The sequence below is a fragment of the Gymnoscopelus braueri genome, assembly GCF_963280865.1.
Source record: "Gymnoscopelus braueri genome assembly, chromosome: 5".
Lineage (NCBI taxonomy): Eukaryota > Metazoa > Chordata > Actinopteri > Myctophiformes > Myctophidae > Gymnoscopelus > Gymnoscopelus braueri.
In genome coordinates this window covers 11,644,566-11,665,431 of record NC_137606.1, presented here as the reverse complement: position 1 = coordinate 11,665,431, position 20,866 = coordinate 11,644,566, and the positions used below count along the sequence as shown (strand labels likewise).

The following is a 20,866-nucleotide window of genomic DNA, read 5'->3' as shown; positions in this document are numbered from 1 at the left end:
AAAATACACCGCATCTTTGTCGCTGTGTAGCTTGTATCTGTGTCTTTCAACGCGGCCGTTGACGTCATCAAACGTGTGGACATCGGAGCTAACTTGTAGTTTTGTATCTTTGTATCTGGAAGTTGAACCCTGCTCAACTTCAATGTGTAGCTTTGTATCTTTGTCGCTAGAGCTACAGCTACAGCTACAAACGTCGGATGTATCTTTGTATCTTCATGCCGCTGGCTTCCATTGAACATGAATGGTAGCATATATCATTTTAACTGCCCCGTGTGAACGCACCAGTACAGAGATCATTTCCACATTATGGACTCTATAGACTCTTTTCTCAAACCACGTCACCTCCATTCCAAAGACTCTATTACAAACACCCTGAAAGATATGGGGAATATGAAGGGAGAAGTGATTATGGCCACTCTGAACATTGAGAGCTTATACACCTGCGCTCACATATTATCTCATTAAGCATGAGCCCCGGTCCTCACTGAGTAGTACCCACTGTATCAGGGAGTTGGCTGAATTAGTTTGAGCTGGACTACTATCTTCAGATACGGGGCACTGTGATAGGGAGTCAGATGGCCCTGAGGGGGCTCGGAGAGCCTGTCATAGTCGCGGAAATTGTTCAGACTAAATGAGAAACCTGTGAACATTCCCACCTCAGAAGATCACACTCCTTGAGAAAGATTGGCCTTTCTTTCTTCCTATGACTCCTGTTCAGTCATCTCGGGTAATGACAGCTCATCAGCGCTAGTCATTTCCATTGAAGATGTCTGCTCTTACACGTGGCACTGACAGAGGGAACTAGCCCAAGCAGGGTTGAGGAGATGACTTTATAGGGAAGTAATAAATTGGGCATCACACTCTGTGATGATATGGTCAAGATGCTCTTCTATGGTTTCTGCAGGAGCAGGAAGAAAGGCCAAACTGACAGGAAATCAAAAAGTGTGATCCTATAAGTATTCTACCTGATTAGATTCTCAATAGCCGGAATACTTACTGTGACGGACTGAGACTCAAATGATGTCAAACTTGCAGTGGTGGACAGTCACAGTACACTTTGAGTACTGTACTTAAATAATTTTTTGGAGTATCAACAGCTGATATACTATACTTAAAAGTCATATATTTGTCTTAGAAATGCACAGGAGTAAAAAAAAAAGAACTCAAGTAAAGTACAAATATTCAAAAGAAGCACTTAAGTAGAGTATTCAAGTAAATGCATTGCTACTGTCCACCACTGAGCTTTATAGTATATTCACAGCACATTTATGGACAATGAATCAAATAATCACTTGATTATTTGTTTTCCCATATTAGATATTCAATCCAATTACAACCAATCCGATTACAACAGTGTAATGTAGATCAAAATACTGCTTAGACCTTGGACTACTCTACAGCCGGTTTAAACTTACATGACAGAAAACTGTGAATTTTAGTCGGAAATGGCCGCCGTTTTGAAAACTAGAAGCCATATTGTATTTTTATCGGCACCATTGAATTTGTCATGTGAAAATACATACATTTTGATAACTCAAATTTTGACATTCAAGTTCTACACTGAAAAACCTTCTAGCCACCTTGAAAAATGGCCATCATCTTGGATTTTCAGGTAGCTAACAGGGCTTTCTGGAAAAAGTAGGTCCTAGGCGTTATTCATGCCAAATTTGGTGCTTGTATCACAAAGTGAACGATTCTTCTGAAATATTGACATAATCTGCTAGACCAGTGGTTCTCAACCAGTGGCCCGGGGACCACCAGTGGTCTTTGAGAGGGTTCCAGGGGGTCCCCAGACAAATTAATTGTTAGGAACAAATTGACCCTTGCGTGTCTGTAACTCTGAGAGTGTAGAAATGGAACCAAATGGACCCTTTACGGGTCCATTTGGTTCCATTTGTACACTCTCAGAGTTAAATGAACACTGATGATGATACCTTAGTGTAGATTGGGACCCCCAAGATATCAAAATGGTTGAGTCCCTGCCATAAAAAAATCAGGTCTCCCCCCCAAAAAACAGAATCTTTCCTAGACTACACCCCTGATGGAAACAACAGGTATGCTATGTGCACAGTGTAGCTTCATTTCTAAAAGCCAAACTTTCACACACCATCTCCTGGGCAAATGTTTCAAGTTCAAGGACATCATTATTACCTGAGCCACTAAACGAATAAACGTAGTATACTTTCTCAAAAATGCCCATGTGGTTTAGGGTATGTTGGTAAAACTAATCGTGCGCTTAAAACATGCATCTCAGAAGTGCAATATTCGTAACCAAGACCCCAAGAGCCCAGTCGCCAGCGTGCTTTTTTTTATGTCGGTCATGACACAGTGTGGCATCACCATAATGTCAGGGGATTGAACGTGTAAAATGCCCCAGATGGGGAGGAGACATTAGTAGACTGTTGATATAGTACAGATCCTTTTGGGTTTAAAAATAGGACACTAGTCTCCAAAAGGCACGAATGAGGACTTTCCCATCAATCACTTCTTGTAAACTGTTCTCTTTTTCACTAGGAGATATAACTGGTTATGTGAATCTAGTTAGATTTTGCTAATCAAATTTTTCACCGGAGCTTTATAAATGTGTGTATATCGTTTTAATTGTCATTTGACTGTGATGTGTACGACTCTATCTGACATGACCTGTGGGTCTGTATTTATTTGGGAGTTTGGGAGAATTTGACCCGACGAAGAAAACCTGAGATTTTAAACATTTATCATTGTGTGCGGGTTGTATTCTTTCCTTATAATCATGCCCTAACCAACACCCTGACAGGTGATGTGCATATTTCAACAACGTTGAAACAAAAATATCATTCTTTTGTCATTTCAAACAGCTTGTATGAGTCATACAATGTATGACAGCCAAACAATTCCTCCTTTTGGGCATGAAGCCAACGTGCAAGTTCTGCAAGTAGAGCTAAGAAATGCAGTGTTTGCATTTGTATGTCTATTTTTCCACAGTTGTCAGCTGATGCTCGTTTACGTAGCAAGGAAAATACAAACAAACAAACACAAACGACAAAGAAAACCAGGTTTTCATTCTGACACTTTCAATACGTGAGGAATAAATAGAGAGGAATCCAGAATGAATATTCAGGACCCAGTAGCCATTACCCCTACAGTCTCGCCCATCAAATCATCCGGATATTAATAATGCAGCTACTTAATGTTCAGCATCAGTATAGGGGAAAAAAAACACATTAGATGACAGTCCGTGGCAGTTACACACAATACACACGCACACACACGCACACTCACGCACACACACAGGCCTGCACACTCACCCACACACCCCCACACGCACACGCACACGCACACGCACACACACACACACACACACACACACACACACACACACACACACACACACACACACACAAACTCACAATTAATAATAGCATGAAGAGGAGGCTCACAGAGTTGGCTGTTTATCTAAGGCCCATAAATCTTAATGGGATCTGTGCTAACAGAGCATAAGCATGCATTAAATGAGAAATTAAGGGCCTAAGTCCGCAATGCTTCATGCACCCCCCTATTCATTCAAAAAACAAATGATGGGGAATGTTATTACATTGATTAAACAGTTTTTTTGCTTGCTCGTATTACACATGTTTTAAGATAGTTTAATCAATAGCTAATAGGGCAGCGGGACTCTGTGAGGGCATTATCCTTATACAAAGGCTTGATTGGTCCCATTGAACAGACATCAATCAAATATAGGATTATGAGAAGGACATTAGGTCGTCTAATTTGCATCGTTCAGGTGCCACAGAGCCATGAAATAGCAGTTGATGATTTTTTGCAGTAACAGTAATTTCAAAATAACCTACTCACACCAACAGAGCATAATAGTGGATAATGGCACTCAAGATGAAATAGGTCAATTACTCACAATGCGGTCTGGGGGCGGGGTGCTCCGGATGAAACATTTGATCTGTCCCTTCTCGCCATGCAACGCTTGTTGGGTCTGGGTACTGGAGATGATTGGAGGCCCTGGGAGGGAGAAGAAAGGCAGAAGAACACACACGTCACCGACGAGTGGCCTGGATGTCACTGCAAAAATGATTCATCAAAATCCCCTTCAGCTCGAAGGTAACAATGCCTGCACTTAATCGAGTCACTCTGACACGTTCTAGTGCATTGATTTTCTTGCCATATTCCTCTTCTCCCCTCACCAGAGTGAATTCACCAGTGGTGGAAAAAGTACTCACATTCTTGACTTAAGTAAAAGTATCAATACTGCAATGTAGAAATACTCTGTTACAAGTAAAAGTATCAATACTGCAATGTAGAAATACTCTGTTACAAGTAAAAGTCCAGAATTCAAAATTGAATACAAAAGTATTGGTAAAAAAAAGTACTTAAAGTACCAAAAGTAGAAAGTACTCATTATGCAGAATGTCCCATTTCACAATTTCTCAAATGTATAACATGTATAGAAATATTTTGAAAATAGCAGATCTACAAGCTCACAATGCACCGCAACGCATTGTGAACTTGCAGATAGTGTACAGTAATTTGGGGGTCACCTCACGGGGTTGGATTCTATTGCGGTTTCGATATTGAAACGCAGCTCAACCCTCTGCACAATCTAGCCAAGGACAGGCCAGGACGGAATGAAGGTCACGGACACAGAACCCTGAGACCTCATTCTAGATGGAGAAGAAATAGTTGATTTATGGCCAGCTTGATTTCCTCCCAGCTGAGATAAGGGTCACGGCGGAGAGAGCCCAGATATTTCTTCAGAGCCTAATCAGGACTGCCGAGAGGCGTGGGTGTGCTGCTGTGCTGTCTTTCTGGGGAGATAACACACGTCGACATGTTGTTTCTCCCCTTTCAATTTGTTCACAGAGGATTTGAACTTTGACCTGACACTTGACTATCGATCGGCTGCGTCCCCCGCGCTGAACATCCGTTTCCTCTCCTTAAAGACACAATCCAGAGGCTGTGAATGCGGGTTATTATGTAGGCGTGCTTCTGTTAACGACCTGGATTTGAACCAGGTCCTATAAATGGGCTCAGTCAAAGGCTCAATCCTCCGTGGCTGATGGCTATATTAAGTCTTCTAGGCTACAGGCAGGGCTACTCACACTTCAGTATTTAGAGACACAAAGTAATAGTTGGGGATCTATCTTAAATCATCCTAACTGGAGACACATTTCACTCTAGTGTTTATGAACCTCAACAGTGAGCAAATCTATTACAGCCTCAAAATAGACTAAACAATGGTTAGCCAACACATCCACAGCCTGTCAATTATTGTTTATCAGAAGCTCCTGCAAACCTTTCAGGATGAAAAGAAGTCTTGGGTCCAATAAATCTTAATACAGTGAAGCTATTAGAGGATGGCCAGCTTCCAACAGAGGGCGGCAAAATGGTCACAGACTTGGCCTTTAAACAGCTGGCAAAATCAAATCTTAAACGCATCTCTAGCGATGCGCAGGGTTAAGAGCGTGTGTGTGTGTGTGTGTGTGTGTGTGTGTGTGTGTGTGTGCGTGCGTGTGTGATAGGTGGCTGAATGGGAGGGCTGCTTCTTGATTAGCACGACGACGCGTTTCCCAGCCAACTCCCCTCAAACTCCTGCTCTCTGGCATCTTGCTGCCGATACATAATTGCAGTTTATTACCTGTCCCTTATTAAAATAAATTAGCATTTTAATGAGATACTGGCAGATGGCGTCGTGGTATGCTACTGGAGGAGCTGGGAGGCTGCTGCTGCGGAGCAACTGAAGCAAATGGACAAGATTGCACTGAAGTTCTTTAATGGTCTCACTTTAGCGTGTCAACACGGACCGATAGTTTTGCGGCATCGGGCGAGTCTCTCCATGTGTGTACTCACTGCCGTTATGGATTTGTCATGGTAGTATGTGAGTTTGCGTGCATATATCTGTGAGTGGATGTACTACTGTGTGTGTGTGTGTGTGTGTGTGTGTGTGTGTGTGTGTGTGTGTGTGTGTGTGTGTGTGTGTGTGTGTGTGTGTGTGTGTGTGTGTGTGTGTGTGTGTGTGTGTGTGTGTGTGTGTGTGATGGTGCACAAGCACGTTTGTGGTCAGGCAGTTGCACGTGCACGGTGTGGTTGGTATAGCGACCCACAGTCAGCACCCAGTCAGTTAGACAGATTCCGTGCTGCTATGCCTGGGGTAAGGCTGTGGTGGCTGAGAAGGATCTGCTCTGTGGATCAGGGCTGTAAATGAGGAAAATAATTAGATAGCTTTATCTCTGTGGCTCAGACGGCTTGGATGGAATGTATGTGTGTGTGGGTGTGTGCGTGTGAATGCCTCTGTGTACTTGTGTGCACGTCACGCGCGAGTTTGTTCATTTGCGTGTCCGAGCATGCGTGCTTTTGTGCATCTGCTATGAATGTACGCGTGTGCGCTCGAGCATACCGATGTGTGTGTGTGTGTGTGTTCGTTTGTACATCTTGCCTTCACGCTGTGCGACTGTAGAATGAACACATTCGAGGGTGGAGGTGGGTGGCACCCGCACACAGGGTCTTGTGTTGGGGAAGGTAGTCAGAGCGTTTTGTTTATTCCCGAGAACGACGTGTCGGAGTGAGCCGTGCAATCTGATTATGTGGGATTGGAGCCGATGTCAGAGGCCAGGCCTTGTGTATCCATGCTAAATTGAAGTCACCGCGCAGGTCATCGGATTTCAACAAAACTGTGGCCTTCCTATACTTCTCTCGCCAAGGCTTGGTTTATTTATATATATTATATATATCATTATTTATTTCTGAACGAAAGAGGGAGAAACAGCAGAAAGGTCAGGCCGTGTTCTCAGACATATTTTGCTTCTGTTAACCCATTAAAGACCGGGAACACATCTGTGTAACCACTTTAACCATTATTTTATACTTTGGCTTTTCAAAAATAGTAGATATACAAGCTCATAGTGCTATGAGCTTGTAGATCTGCTATTTTTGAAAAATCGTGAAAATGTGTGCACATCTTTGAATATTTTAAAGCGAACATTTTTAACTCAAATCTTTGCTTCTGGGGACGTCCGTAGAACAACATATTTTGAGATGGGGGTCCAAGGCCAAATACATATCATTTTGGGTGGTCCTTGACATTAAGGTTTGAGAACCACTGATATTATAGCAACATGTTTTTCAGAAAACTGTTAGGATTTAGAAAAAAGCAAAGATTTGAGTCACAAATGTTTGCTTTAAAAATACATAAATATTCAAAGATTTGCATATATTTTCACGATAAACAAAAAATAGCAGATCTACAAGCTCGTAGTGCGGCACTTCGGTGCTGCGCTACGAGCTTGTAGATCTGCTATTTTCGAATAGCCAAAAAAAATGACACAGATACTTTCCCGGTCTTAAGGGGTTAATTTTCCACTGGCCACTATGTTTGGGCCGATATGCACTTCATGTGCATTACTGTGCAGTATGCGTGGGAGGTGTAATTGTATTGGTTGGCTGGATCGTGACAGGTTGAAGTGCATTGGTATCTACAGATGCGCTTATAGATGTGTTTTTTCCGTTCATTGTCCTGAGGCTGGGGGGTCCTTTGAGGTCATTGTGGGGGTTCGCGTGGTTTCAGAGGAGGACTTCTTGACCTCTAATCTCTAGAAATACAGCAGTACAGTACATTTAAAATGGTCTGAGTCATCATAATAGCTCAAGATGAGTTTTGCCTGCATTAGTAATGTCAGTAATTGGGAAAATGGGAAAAAAAAGAAGAAAAGTTAAATAAACTTGTTTAGGCCAACACGTTTATTTATTTGGTCGATTAAAACTAGACTAACAGTAAAACATTTCAGATGAGTAAATATGACAAAAACTAAATGGAATTTGATTCAAAAGACTATGACTAAAACGGAATCAAAATTTGCTGTCAAAGTCAACACTAGAGCGTATCCACTTTCAATACACGCCCATACAATCAACAAGCGTATGCACACATGGACGCAGAGTGTATCCACTTTAAGTAATCCCATGAAACCACCAAGTGTATGCACATTGGACGCCCAGTGTATCCACTTCATATAATCTCATAAAATCAACAAGTGTATGCACACTGGAGCGGATGAGGAGCTGAAGTGAGCGTGTATCCACTTTCAATATGACCTAGCCTGGAAACCAGATGAATCTGCCATTGCAAAAAGAAAATTGCCCTCCGCAGATTTGGTCTGGCACCGCTCAGTTGTGATTGGATTTCACTCCCTCCGAAGTAGTGAGGGACCAATCAGGGCCCAGTATGCAAATATGGGGTGGGTTTATCACCAGAGGCATTTTTTTAATTTGCCCCTTGGAAATGCAGGTTCCACACAGCGATTCCAAACTAATATCTACACAGTGATATTAGTCTGGCCATGCCAGGCTACAGTGGAACTGCTATTAAAAAAAAAAAAAAACATTTTAAAAACGTGCCACAAAACATTTTCCGATGGGGGCAAATACATAATTCATTTGGGGGTCCTTGACATGAAAAGGTTTGAGAACCACTGCTGTTTGGTATACTCTAGCATCATACAACCAAAACGGCTAATATGCATATTTTAGGTTAGGGGGAACTCTGTCATTGACTACATACATCTCTGGTTTTGCTCAGCATCACAGCAAATGGCTAAATGATGGAAGGAAACGAGTGGAGAAAACTCTCCGGGTGTAGCTTATTTGTGCGTTCGTGAATCCATTCTGATGAGAATTATTTTATAATATACGAACGAGAATTGGTTAGCCAGAGATAGAAACAGAAACATCAATGCCAGAAAATACACTTTCACAGCGACAAGGAGGACAATTACTAAAAAGACAGGAAACGTGTTAATTCTTTATTCTCTCAAGGAAATACTTAATTTTCACAACACGCTCTGCACACTCCCAGAGCACAGTGCTCTGGATTCCAACAGGAACACGCTGATTGACAAGAAGCACTCACAGTGCGCACCGACTGTCGGATGAATTTACTAACGCAATAATACAGAATATGTTAATTTCTGGGAAACTGGGAGGGGGTCATTTGGGTCCACGCATCAAATTCTAGCAGGTCAATGATGATTTTAGGGGGCTAATGGCACGACCTGGATCAAACTGGACATTTGTATACGTAATAATAAAATAATAATAATAAGGCTCATATATTTTTTACTTAAGCTATTACATCCAATTGAGTTTTATTATTTGAATGTGGGGGCCTACAGCTCTGAGTCAGAAAGCGTACCCATATGCCAGTTAAGGACACCATGGGCACTGTCACAGTGTCCTAGGAACTCTTTCATTAATCACTGTCTATGGAGCAGCTGCAGGACTTGTCTCTAGACAACAACATCATCATCACCACCACCACATTCTTGTCACTCTGCTGTTTGGCTTAACGAGAGACTCGTTCACATTCACAAATTAGAACTGAGCCGTACATTATTATAGAAATAATAATGTGAATTCTATTTCAGGATGGCTTTTCCCTGGAGAGGAGGCAAGCTCCATAAAGGTGGTTTTCAATCTACGTGACTATATCAACAACATCTCAGAACACAGTTTTTTTAATGATGCACTTTCTGTCCCAATTATGAATTATTCCTCACCGTCCTCTTTTTTTTAGAACACTGACACAAATGCTATGCCGGTGCATATAAAGGCAATGTCTGGTAGGACTACAAATAGAGGGGGCGGAGGGGGTGTTGAGATTCAAAGCCACAAAGTGCCCTGTGGGATATTGGGGGATACATCGGTTCTATTTCTCTATTAATGTGGTAATGGGTTCGCTCTCCCTGGCTGCCCAGCAGAGTATGCATCTCATTACATATAAAACGTCGCTCACAAATTTTCACATCCATCATTGCATCCATTAAAAGACAGCAAATCCCATAGTCAGCAGGGTATTCAGGACAATGGTTGCTGCCCAAACTGAACCACATAAGCTGATTGCCCTGGTGGTGGTGGGGGGGGGGGGGAGAGAGCTGAAAGTGAAGGGAAACAGGGTGAGATGAGGGGACGATGACAATGAGGTGTACAGAGAGGAACAGGGCCTTTTGTGTTTACTTTACCAGTAAGACAGCAAACTATAGAATTCTGATTGAAATGCCTTTTTTTTTTGGTTTTGTTACTCTTTGGTTTATCTTCCGTCTGCAATAATGAAGTTGACCTCATATGTTTAGTGAGTGAATACACTGAATGTGAGTTGTAAAACTTCACCTTAATGAACCTATACCCACAAAAGATGTTGGTCTTTCACCTATAGATGCTTTGCAATGGTTGAGGTGCTACTGCAGTGTTTCTCAACGTCTGGTCCGGGGCCCACCAGGGGTCCAATGGGTGACGGGTCTGTATCTCTGAGTGTACAAATGGATATCTTTGGGACCCCACTCTACACTGTAAAATTCTCAGACCTGTAACACATTGCCTGCCAAGGACGTAAATATACGTCCTTTAAAACAATTATAAATACAAAAAATACGCTAGAGGGGGCGCTGCTCCGCAGCCTGTGAATGATCCAAGCACCACCGAAGAAGCGTACACCCAGAAATCACATGATCACAATAAAAGTTTTTTCTTTGCAGAGGGCAGGTGTGTTTGTCTGTGTCCAGATGACGCTCGTTGACGCTCATTAATGTTATAGGCATCAAAGCAATCATGCTTCTGCACTGTTAAATAGGCCAACATCTAATCTAAGATTAGTGAGACTCATGGGACAACACCACTGTATTATATTAGATTTATTAGATATTATATTGATATTATAGCTATTTTATTAGATATGTGATGTTGTTGCCTGACGATTAGTTGACTTTTGGTGAAAAATAATGTCTATAGCACATTTAAGATAGATGGTATATGTAGCACCAAAAGACGTTCCCCTATGGTTATTTTGTATAGTGTGCTGCCTCTAAACATCAAAGACATCACAATATACATATAAATTGCTCTGTATTCCATGAACGTAATGGGCTTCATGTGTATGCAGGGAAAGCTAAATCTTTTTGAATTGCAAAATAATCATACCGGTTTACTGACAAATCCACGCATAAATATTGTATACAGTGTCAATTATCATAAGCATGATCATATCATGAGCGACCTTCATACATAGCTGCTGTACATGCATACTTCTGGGTAAGGACAATCAAGGATGGCTCAGCACAATCAAACGCTGAGGTGCTTCCCACCCAGTGCGTGAAAACGTTCAACTAGAGTAATATGTATCCATTAGTGACTTAAACGCAAACTGCCTCCCCCTGCTAGCTGTTTGATTATAATTAAATTATCCTCCTCCCCGGGGAAGAAGAAGAAGAGGGTGGGGGGGTATTCTAATGTCTAGCGATCCACAGTGGGAGTCAGTGGATTGCAACGGCAGATAAGAGGGGCGGAGAAGAAGAAAAAAATCAACAATTTATTTTGAGACATGCATTATATCTGAGGGCGTAAAAGAACTCTGTCGGGGATGGGAGAGGGTGATAATGGAGAACCAGGGGAGTGGAGGGAAAACAAATAAAAGGGAAAAAACACACAAACACACAAATAGACATCCTTCACATGCATACTCTAAAAACGCGTGCTGTTACCCCCCCCCTCCCCCAACCCCCCCCCAAACCATTCCTCTCACGATAGATGTGATCAATGCAAGGTAGTGCTTTCCTGAGAGGCCGTGGGCCATCAGTCATGCTATTCAGTCACTGTCAGAATCAATTGAGCCCCGCCGACTGTCAAAGACTGTCGGGGAGCCGGGGTTGATGAAGAGGCGAGAGAGGCTGTTTGGATTCCACCGCCGTCATCACACCGCCGCCGCAGAGCAATCAATGAACCGACCATGAAGGAGAGCGCTCCTCAAGTGCTGCTGTCATTTCAACCAAGAAAGGCTTTTGTATGTCGCGTAAGAATTATGGAAATTAACTCGTATAAGGTGTGGAACAACTGGACTGAACTGAACAGAGGTTATACTGCAGGAACTTTCAAGGTTGTCTGAACACATACTGGTTTCTGGATATTTCTTATAGGTTTTTACTGTGTACAGTATACAGTGAGACTGGTGTGTGCTGTATATTGAATATCTCTGCTGGCAGAAACCAGCTAATTCCAAAATGTTAATTTTTCAGGATATTAAAAAACAAAACAAAAAGTTACGGTTAGAGTTAGGAGGTTTTGTTCATCATTGATAAGAACAGCTGAATGGACCTCCAAGCTCACAATGAGGTTGGCGGTCAAAAGGGGTGGAGCCTGGAGTCAGCAAGACCAGCTAACTCCACCCCCCTTTGGTGCAGTTAGCTGGTTTAGCAGAAGGTTTGAGGATCCAATGGAGTTAGCTGGGTTTGTTTTAATACTTTTCATTGGTTAAATGTTTTTTTAACCAACACACAGACGTGTGTAGTCAAACGGCTGTGTGAGTGAGTGTGTCTGTCTGTCTGTCTGTCTGTCTCTCTGTGTGTGTGTGTGTGTGTGTGTGTGTGTGTGTGTGTGTGTGTGTGTGTGTGTGTGTGTGTGTGTGTGTGTGTGTGTCTGTGTGTGTGTGTGTGTGTGTGTGTGTGTGTGTGTGTGTGTGTGTGTGTGTGTGTGTGTGTGTGTGTGTGTGTGTGTGCTGGTGTGTGTGTGTGCGTGCGTGCGTGCGTGCGTGCGTGCGTGCGTGCGTGCGTGCGTGCGTGCGTGCGTGCAAAAACACAGCTCCTGTTCTGAGTCTGAATCATACATATAGGGCAAAATGTCTCAAATGTTGCTTCTCGCCGTAGTGATTCAGTAATAGGTGTGTGTGTGTGGGGGGGGGGGGGGGGTGGGGTTGGGGGTGCATGCACGTGACACGGGCCAGGGGTGTGGAGATTTTGGCAGGTTGATTCTAGGAGCATGCCACATGTAGCATATTTATAGATCCTGGCATATATGAGGGCAGAGGTTTTTTGGGAGAGAAAAAAACACTTGAAATGTACATTTATTGAAGGTTTAAACCACACCAGGGGACATGGAGAAGAAAAGGAAAAGAAAAGTCATCTGACTTAGACCTCATGCAGTTTTGAAAAATAAATGAATGAATTATTAAATTATTCAGAAGTGTAAAAAGGATGGCGTCTTTTTGAATGTCAAAGGAAATCTTTGGGCCGGAAGACACATGAGAAGGAACATAAACAAATAACAAAGACAGAACGGCTTCCAGAGAAGTTGGATGATGCCTGAATGAAATCTGGCGAGGCCTAGTAAACATGCCAGCTTCAGCTGTTTTATGTTTTCCAATGTACTGCTCTATGAGTACTGTTGCTGTAATCGTTATTAAAACAATCCATCTCCCTTTCCCATATTGCTTTATTCTCATAAACAACACAATCTCCATAGACATGTGAGAGCGGGTGAAAAAAAAGGGGGGGGAGCACTGGTCTCAAAATAAACAGGCAAATTTGATATTTTGTATTTTGTTTACATATTCATACTTCAGAAAAGGGATGCGAGTTGCTGCTGACAGAACGACAGAGGATTGAATTTACATGATTTAGCTCCACGCTGTTACGGCTCTGATCTGACACAGAATAGCTGATTGAGAGGGAGGGTGTTGATTACAGTTCACAGAAGGTCTGGGCTCCTCATGATGTTTTGCTGGAGGGAGCGTCGGGTGTGCCATGCTCTCTGATGCACCCCGCAGCTCTGTGGGTTTTGTAGCATAATCATCTTTATGTTCTGTTTGCTATGCTATAGTACTGTATCTCCAACCAAGAATCAGCCCCAATAACGCTCACAGGCTGTCTGAGTCTGTATTGTTAAGATTGATTAAAATCTTAAAAATGGCTTATCTACAGGCTCACAAAACATGTATTTTTATTTTGTATAATGACATGCCCACAATTGGGACTTAAAGGCGTAATTCACCCAAAACATTTCTTATTTTCTATCAATTACACACCCCATGAAGCCTTGAATTCATGGCGATATTTTAGTTTTTGTCGCATTCCTAAGCCAATAATTCGATGTCCGGGTGGCTGCACAGAAGGAGACTCAATTGACCTGGATTTGACTCTGGAAACTCCGCTGGTCATCAAATTATTGGCCCAGGAATGCGACAAAAACTAAATAAATCTCGGTGAATTCAATTCTTCATGGGGTGTGTAATTGATAGAAAACAAGAATTTTTTTGGGTACTACTACTCCTTTAAAGCTGTAAAAATCCCCGGTCTCATTTTCACATTCTTGGGCGCAGGTTCTCCTCAAACGGACGTGTTGAGAAAAGGGCTCTTTTAAGATACATTGTAAATCCCACAACCGAGAGCCTCTGCCACGCGAAGGCACACTCTCTGCATATCAAGCACCGATAATGAAGTCATTTGTTTGAGAGTTGCCAGGTCTCCTACCAAGGCATATCCATTAGTTAGAAAAGAAAAAGAAAAAGAAAGCTTCCCTGTGACTCCCATGGAATATAATCAGCATTTAACCACTTAAACCCCATATGGTTGAGCCCTGAGTCCCTCTATACTAGTATCTTTTCTGTTTTCTGTTATTGCGGGGAAAGCTTTCGCTGAAAATAGCCGATCGACAAGCTCACGACACGTCGCGTTTTTCGATCTGCAATCGTCTGCTATCATCTTTCTCTGTTGCTCCTTTGTTCCACGAGTCAGGAACCTGAAGCAGCAAATGTGTTTCTCTCGCACTCTGAGGTCTCAAAGATCATAAACGAACGCAATGTTGATTGTGCCAATATACAAAATGTCAGTCCTGTTACTTCTTTTTTACAGCATAGCCGATGTAGTGTGTGTGGGTTAAAGGGATAGTTCGCCCCCAAAATGGCTTTTTTTTCCTATGGATTAGTCACCCCATGGAGACTTGAATTCATGGATATTTTTTAGTCTTTGTCGCATTCCTAAGCCAATACTTTGATGACCGGCAGTGGTTCCGTTAGGAGACACAAAGAGTCAACTTTGTGTCCCTTGGTTAGATTTATTTTGATGCAACATTAACTCATTTAGCTGGGGACCCTCTGGAACCCCCTCTCAAGGATGCCCGGGGGTCCCCGTACTCAACTTTTAGGACCCCCATGGTCTACATGTATGTGTGTGAATGATGCCTACCGTTGACAGTGAGTGAGACCTCCTTCTCCGAGGCGCCCACACGTGCGACCACTGCACGGCACACATATTTCCCAGCATCCTCCTGTCTCACCGCCTTCAACGTCAAGATGCTCTTGTTGCTTAGAACCTGGGGGTAAGGAAGGGGGGGGGGGGGTAAAGTCAAGGGTCACTGGATGAGCAACGACAGCAAGGGCACCTTCACATTTGCGACATCAACTCGGCTAAGATCCATGGGAAAAAATAAGAGGATGGCAAATGGAGCTGTTAATGCCTTAACCCATTTAGACCGGGAAAGAATCTGTGTCGTTTTTAGATTTATTTGGTCTATTTAAAAAATAGCAGATCTACAAGCTCATCTACAGTGTATGAGCTTGTAGATCTGCTATTTTTTTTTAAATCGTGAACATTTGTGAAAATCTTAATGTGTTTTTAAGCGAACATTTTTAACACCATTACAACTTCTGGGGGTCCCTGGAACAAAGTATTTTGAAATGGGGGTCCACGGCCAAATACGTATCATTTTGGGTGGTCCTTGACATATTTTTTTCAAAAAACTGTTAGGATTTAGAAGACATTTGTAGAATCCCCCAGAAGCAAAGATTTGAGTTAAAAATTTTCGTTTTGAAAAATATATATAAAAAGATGTGCACACATTTTCACGATTTTTCAAAAAATTGCAGATCTACTAGATCTGCTATAATTTTAATAGCCCAAAGAAATCTAAAAATGACACGCAGATGCGTTCCCGGTCTTAATGGGTTAAAGGGCACCTCTGCTCAATTATTAAAATCCAATTTTGGGATTGAGCTTAGCTGCGGTAAGCGGGTTCGCTGGTTTTGGTCGTCTTTGAAGTTGACAAAGGGAAAGGTGGAATGAGTCTGCCGCGCGGATCAATTGTATGCCCTTTCTTCACCTCAACACATCGCAAGCCAAGTGTCAGAGAGCAGAGTGCTAACGAGTGTGGATCGCTGGACTGCCCCCAAGACTTTATGATTAATGGCTGTTTCAGTATGCCTTGTTTTAGCTGCAAGTTCACTTGCTAAGTCAGATGTCTGGCCAAGTACTGAATGACCTTAAAGTGTTATTTAATGTACTGGGAGAATTAAAAATAAAAAAAAGAAAGGGGAAAAAACATGCTCATTTAAATGCTTCATATAGCCTAAGGTTTTAAAGGGGGGATAACCACTAATTTTCTAAATTGAACTATTTCATTAATTCACCTTAGAGTTTTTATGTGGAAATAAGAACAAAGTTCCCCCCATTCTGTGTTGCCTAGAACTGGAGAATTGATTGTTAGGGTCATGTGATCAGTGACATACGGACAGTGTATTCTTTGGCTCCACCCTCTAGGCTGCCTCATTCACTAGAACGGGGAATCTCACTTCCAGCTGAAATAGTGTGAAGTTAAGACTTGTTAAGAGCATTTTCAGCCAATTGATTTCTATTATCTACACGTACTATGTCTTGTGAAACGTGATATTTAACCATATGCCATTATACACTACTACAAGTCGCACTGTTTCAGCTGGAAGTGAGATTCCCCATTCTAGTGAATGAGGCAGCCTAGAGGGCAGAGCCATAGAGTACACCGTCCGTATCTGACCTGGACCCAACAATCAATTCTCCATTTCTAGGCAACACAGAAGGGGGGGACTTTGTTCTTATTTCCACACAACAGCTCTAAGGTGTATTAATCACATAGTTCAATGTTGAAAATAAGTGGTATTCCCCTTTAAATGTTACTGCAAAACATTGCATGCAATCGAAAAAGTTAAGAACTAGGGATAGTGCAGATATATCGGCTTACTATCGATATTGGCTAGTAACTGCTGAATTTAGGTAGCCGCATCAGTCATCTACATTTAAAGAAATCACTGATAATCCAGACCAATAGTATTTTGATTACTGTGCCAAAAGAAACATAAGAACATACCACTCCAGAGCCTCTCTTCATCCAGACTATGGTAAGAGAGGGATTTCCTGTCCAGGCGCAGTTGAACACAGCATCAGATCCCAGGTCCACCTGTAAAGACTGGGGCTCTGCAGCCATCCGAGGGCCAACTGTTGGAGAGGAAGCGCTCAGTTAGGTGGTCGCATCACCAGTGGTGGAAAGAACATTTACTCAAGTACTGTACTTAAGTACAATTTTGAGGTATTTGTACTTTACTTGAGTATTTCCAATTTCCAATACTTTTACTTATACTCCACTGCATCTCAGAGGCAAATATTGTACTTTTACTCCACTACAATTATTTGAAAACTTAGTTACTAGTTACTTTGCAGATATAAATGATTACATTACAAAACATACATTAACCACTTTAGCCCTATTCTATACTAGGCTACTTGAAAATAGCCGATTTTGATACCAATACTTGTGTACTTTTACTCAAGTCAATTTTGAATTTGGGACTTTTACTTGTAACAGAGTACTTCTACATTGCAGTATTGATACTTTTACTTAAGTAAAACATTTGAGTCCTTTTTTTCCACCACTGCACATCACATTTTGTTACGTTGCTGATTCCTGTACCACTGTCACCAAGACAAATTCCTGTACAGTTATTTTGCTGAATAAACTCAGTTTGCCTTTGATTTAATGTGACTCAATAGGTAGAGTATGACAGGAACACTGTGAGGGTTAGGGTTTAATTTCCCACTGGAGTTATGCTATGCATGCCAAGAATTTAGCGAATGCATGGAGATGTGAGGTGACACTTTAGCTGGATGTGTCACATAGCATTACTCGACACAAACAGAAGGAACAGTAGTCACAACAGGACTCGCAGCTTGGAATCAAAATTCAGACGGCAAACATCTATTGTTTTTAGATATTGATTTGAAGTTATATCATCCAGCCCTTCTCTGTTCACCAGATGCCTTCTAGTGACTTGCTGAAAACCTCCCATTTGGGGACGCTGTAAAAATCTTGAGTGTTAAAGGACAACTTATTTTTTTCACAACAAGGGTTCTTTTATTAGTTTGTAATGATAATAATTAAAAGATGAGTGTAAAAACAATAAGCCGGCTATTTTTGTCTCCCCTGCCCTGAATGTTTCTCATTGGTCTGTTATAGCGCCACCAGGAGGCTGATTTTAGCGATCTATTTTTAGATTACTCCTACAAATTGTGTCCAACCATCACGCACATTGGTCAGTATCTCTACAATCATGTGATCAAGACAGATCTGTCGGACTTTTCATATTCCATCCCGATTGGCAAAGATTGGCTTCCAAAGTTTGCCAGGAGTGGCCCGTTTTGTACAAAATGCCTCAAATCATTGCAGCGTCTGATTGCCGTGAAATTTTGCACGCACATCCACACTTGGCCAAGGAAGAAATACCACAGAATCCAGGGGGAAAAAAGATGTTGATTGTATGACCTACAGTTCAAGAGTTATAGGCCGTGATGTGAATCTGCCTGTTATAGCGCCACCATGAGGCTGATTTGAAAAATGTAGGGTGAATTTCTTTCTATTGTGGTGGGACATCCGGGGCAGAGGTTCAGCCCTGACCTCCGTACCTTCGGCCTCGCGGAAACAAAAATAACCTGCTTATTGTGTAAAAAAATAAGCTTTTTCACCAATTACCCGAACGCCCCTGCCCCCCATTTGAAAATCGCTAAAACGATAGAAAGCAATAAATGTTTTTTTTTAAACACTCATCTTTTAATTATTATCATTACAAACTAATAAAAGAACCCTTGTTGTAAAAAAAAAAACTAAGTTGTCCTTTAATCTACATGTAACTCCTTTCTCCTATCCGGTCCATTTGGTTATGTACGTACACTGCAGAATATACATACACTCTCTGAGTTAGAGGTTGTTGAATTAACCCATGAAGTCCTGGAACGCATCTGAGTCACTTTAGATGTCTTTGGCTATTCAAAAATAGCAGATATACAAGCTCATAGCAGGGCACCGAGTGCCACGCTATGAGCTTGTAGATCAGCAATTTTTTTTTTTCATTTTTTTTTTTTTTTTTTTAAACATAGGATTTAGAAGGAAAAAAAGGAAGAATCGCCTCAGGTCTTAATGGGTTAACACCAGTCCTAAACTAGTAAAGATGTACAGTACTCACAGTAGACGTCTACGTTGCGGCTGATGTTGGTGCTGCCCAGCGGGTTGGTGACCTCACAAGAAACGGGCTCGGTGAAGAAGGAGTGGTCCACGATGACCTCATACGTGTCCCCCGTCACTTCCTTGATTATACTTCCACCCTTGGCCCACCTGAGGGCGGACCGGTCCAAAAAGAGAGACAGTAGGGAGAAAGATGCAAGGATGGAGGGAGGAAGAGAAGATAAGAGAAACGAGAAAATGACATTAAGGCATTAGCCACTTAAAGTCCTACAAATACTTTGTCGTATGATGAATAGCCAATCTACAAGCTCCCAATGCATCACTCACAGTGGTGGAAAAAGTACTCAAATGTTTTACTTAAGTAAAAGTATCAATACTGCAATATAGAAAAACACTGTTACAAGTAGTAAGTCCGGGATTCAAAATGTACTTGGGTAAAAGTACAGAAGTATTGGCATCAAAATGTACTTAAAGGACCAAAAGAAAAAGCACTCATTATGCATTATGTCCCATTTCAAGTTTTCAAATGTATACAAATATTTGAAAATAGCAGATCTACAAGCTCACAATGCGACGCATTGTGAGCTTGTAGATCGGCTATTTTCAAATGACTGAAATGCATATAGGGCTGAAGTGGTTAACGTATGTTTTGTAATAACAATCACAATTGAATCTACAAAGTAGTAAGGTTTTCAAATAATTGTAGTGGAGTAAAAGTACAATATTTGCCTCTGAGATGTAATGGAGTAGAAGTAAAAGTATTGGAAATTGGAAAAACTCAAGTAAAGTACAAATACCTCAAAATTGTACTTAAGTACAGTACTTGAGGACATGCACTTAGTTACTTTACACCACCGTTCACTCTATTTAGATCTGCTATTTTCAAAATGTTCAAAGATTTTGAAAAGTTTGAATAATGTTTTTCTTCCTATAGTGCCATACCCGAAACACCAGTACAGGTTGACAGTGGTTAAGACTACCTCTCTCTCTCTCTCTCTCTCTCTCTCTCCTCTCTCTCTCTCTCTCTCTCCTTATTGTCTGCCACCCCCCACCGTATGTCAATAGCGTTCTTTCCTGCGAATAAATCATCATTCCTGCCCGGGCAGACGTTGCCATGCTGGCTTCAGCATATTTTCTGTGGCAGCCCCTCTGTGCTGGGACAAGTTCCACAGCAACGCAGGGAACAGACACCACCGTTTCCTAATGACGCTGAGCGCCGAGAGCACACACACACACACACACACACACACACACACACACACACACACACACACACACACACACACACACACACACACACACACACACACACACACACACACACACACACACACACACACACACACACACACACACACACACACACGCCTTTGAAGGTGTCAGGTTGGTACTGTTGCACAACGCAACGCCTGACTTTAGTAAATTGACACGGGATTGCACCAAGAACATCTGTCGGGAAAAAAACGACGACTTGTGCAGTGGCGGGACCAATATATACTTAGAAAAAAAAGGAAAATGTTGTGTTTATTTATTTGGGCGTATAGAGAATCGTTTTCCGGGGATGTCACCGGCAGTCAGCCATCTCATTCTGCATGGCAATGGTGGACGGCTCTCTGCTTGTAGTGGCAGATAGAGTCCATTTATATAATACTACAGAGGCAGAGGCATCAGCGGGTTGTCTCCAGGCCGCTTTGGGGAGAATTTACAAGGTGTTTTGGGACGTTCAATGCATCACAGGCTCTATAAGCGCCGCGCGTCTTCCTCCCTCCATGATGGAGATGTGGCGGCTGCATTT

General features: G+C 42.0%; 1 protein-coding gene across 1 annotated transcript in view; it reads right to left on the bottom strand.

Annotated features, from left to right (window-relative positions):
* Nucleotides 1-20,866, bottom strand: part of kirrel3b (kirre like nephrin family adhesion molecule 3b) — a gene marked incomplete at its 5' end in the record, with an annotated part of 120,641 nt that overhangs the window by 13,076 nt on the left and 86,699 nt on the right. Inside the window, 4 exons of the mRNA XM_080429074.1 lie at nucleotides 3,896-3,996; nucleotides 14,994-15,120; nucleotides 16,927-17,054; nucleotides 19,073-19,221. Coding sequence (XP_080285200.1) covers nucleotides 3,896-3,996; nucleotides 14,994-15,120; nucleotides 16,927-17,054; nucleotides 19,073-19,221 — 505 coding nt within the window. The remainder of the gene's footprint in view (nucleotides 1-3,895; nucleotides 3,997-14,993; nucleotides 15,121-16,926; nucleotides 17,055-19,072; nucleotides 19,222-20,866) is intronic.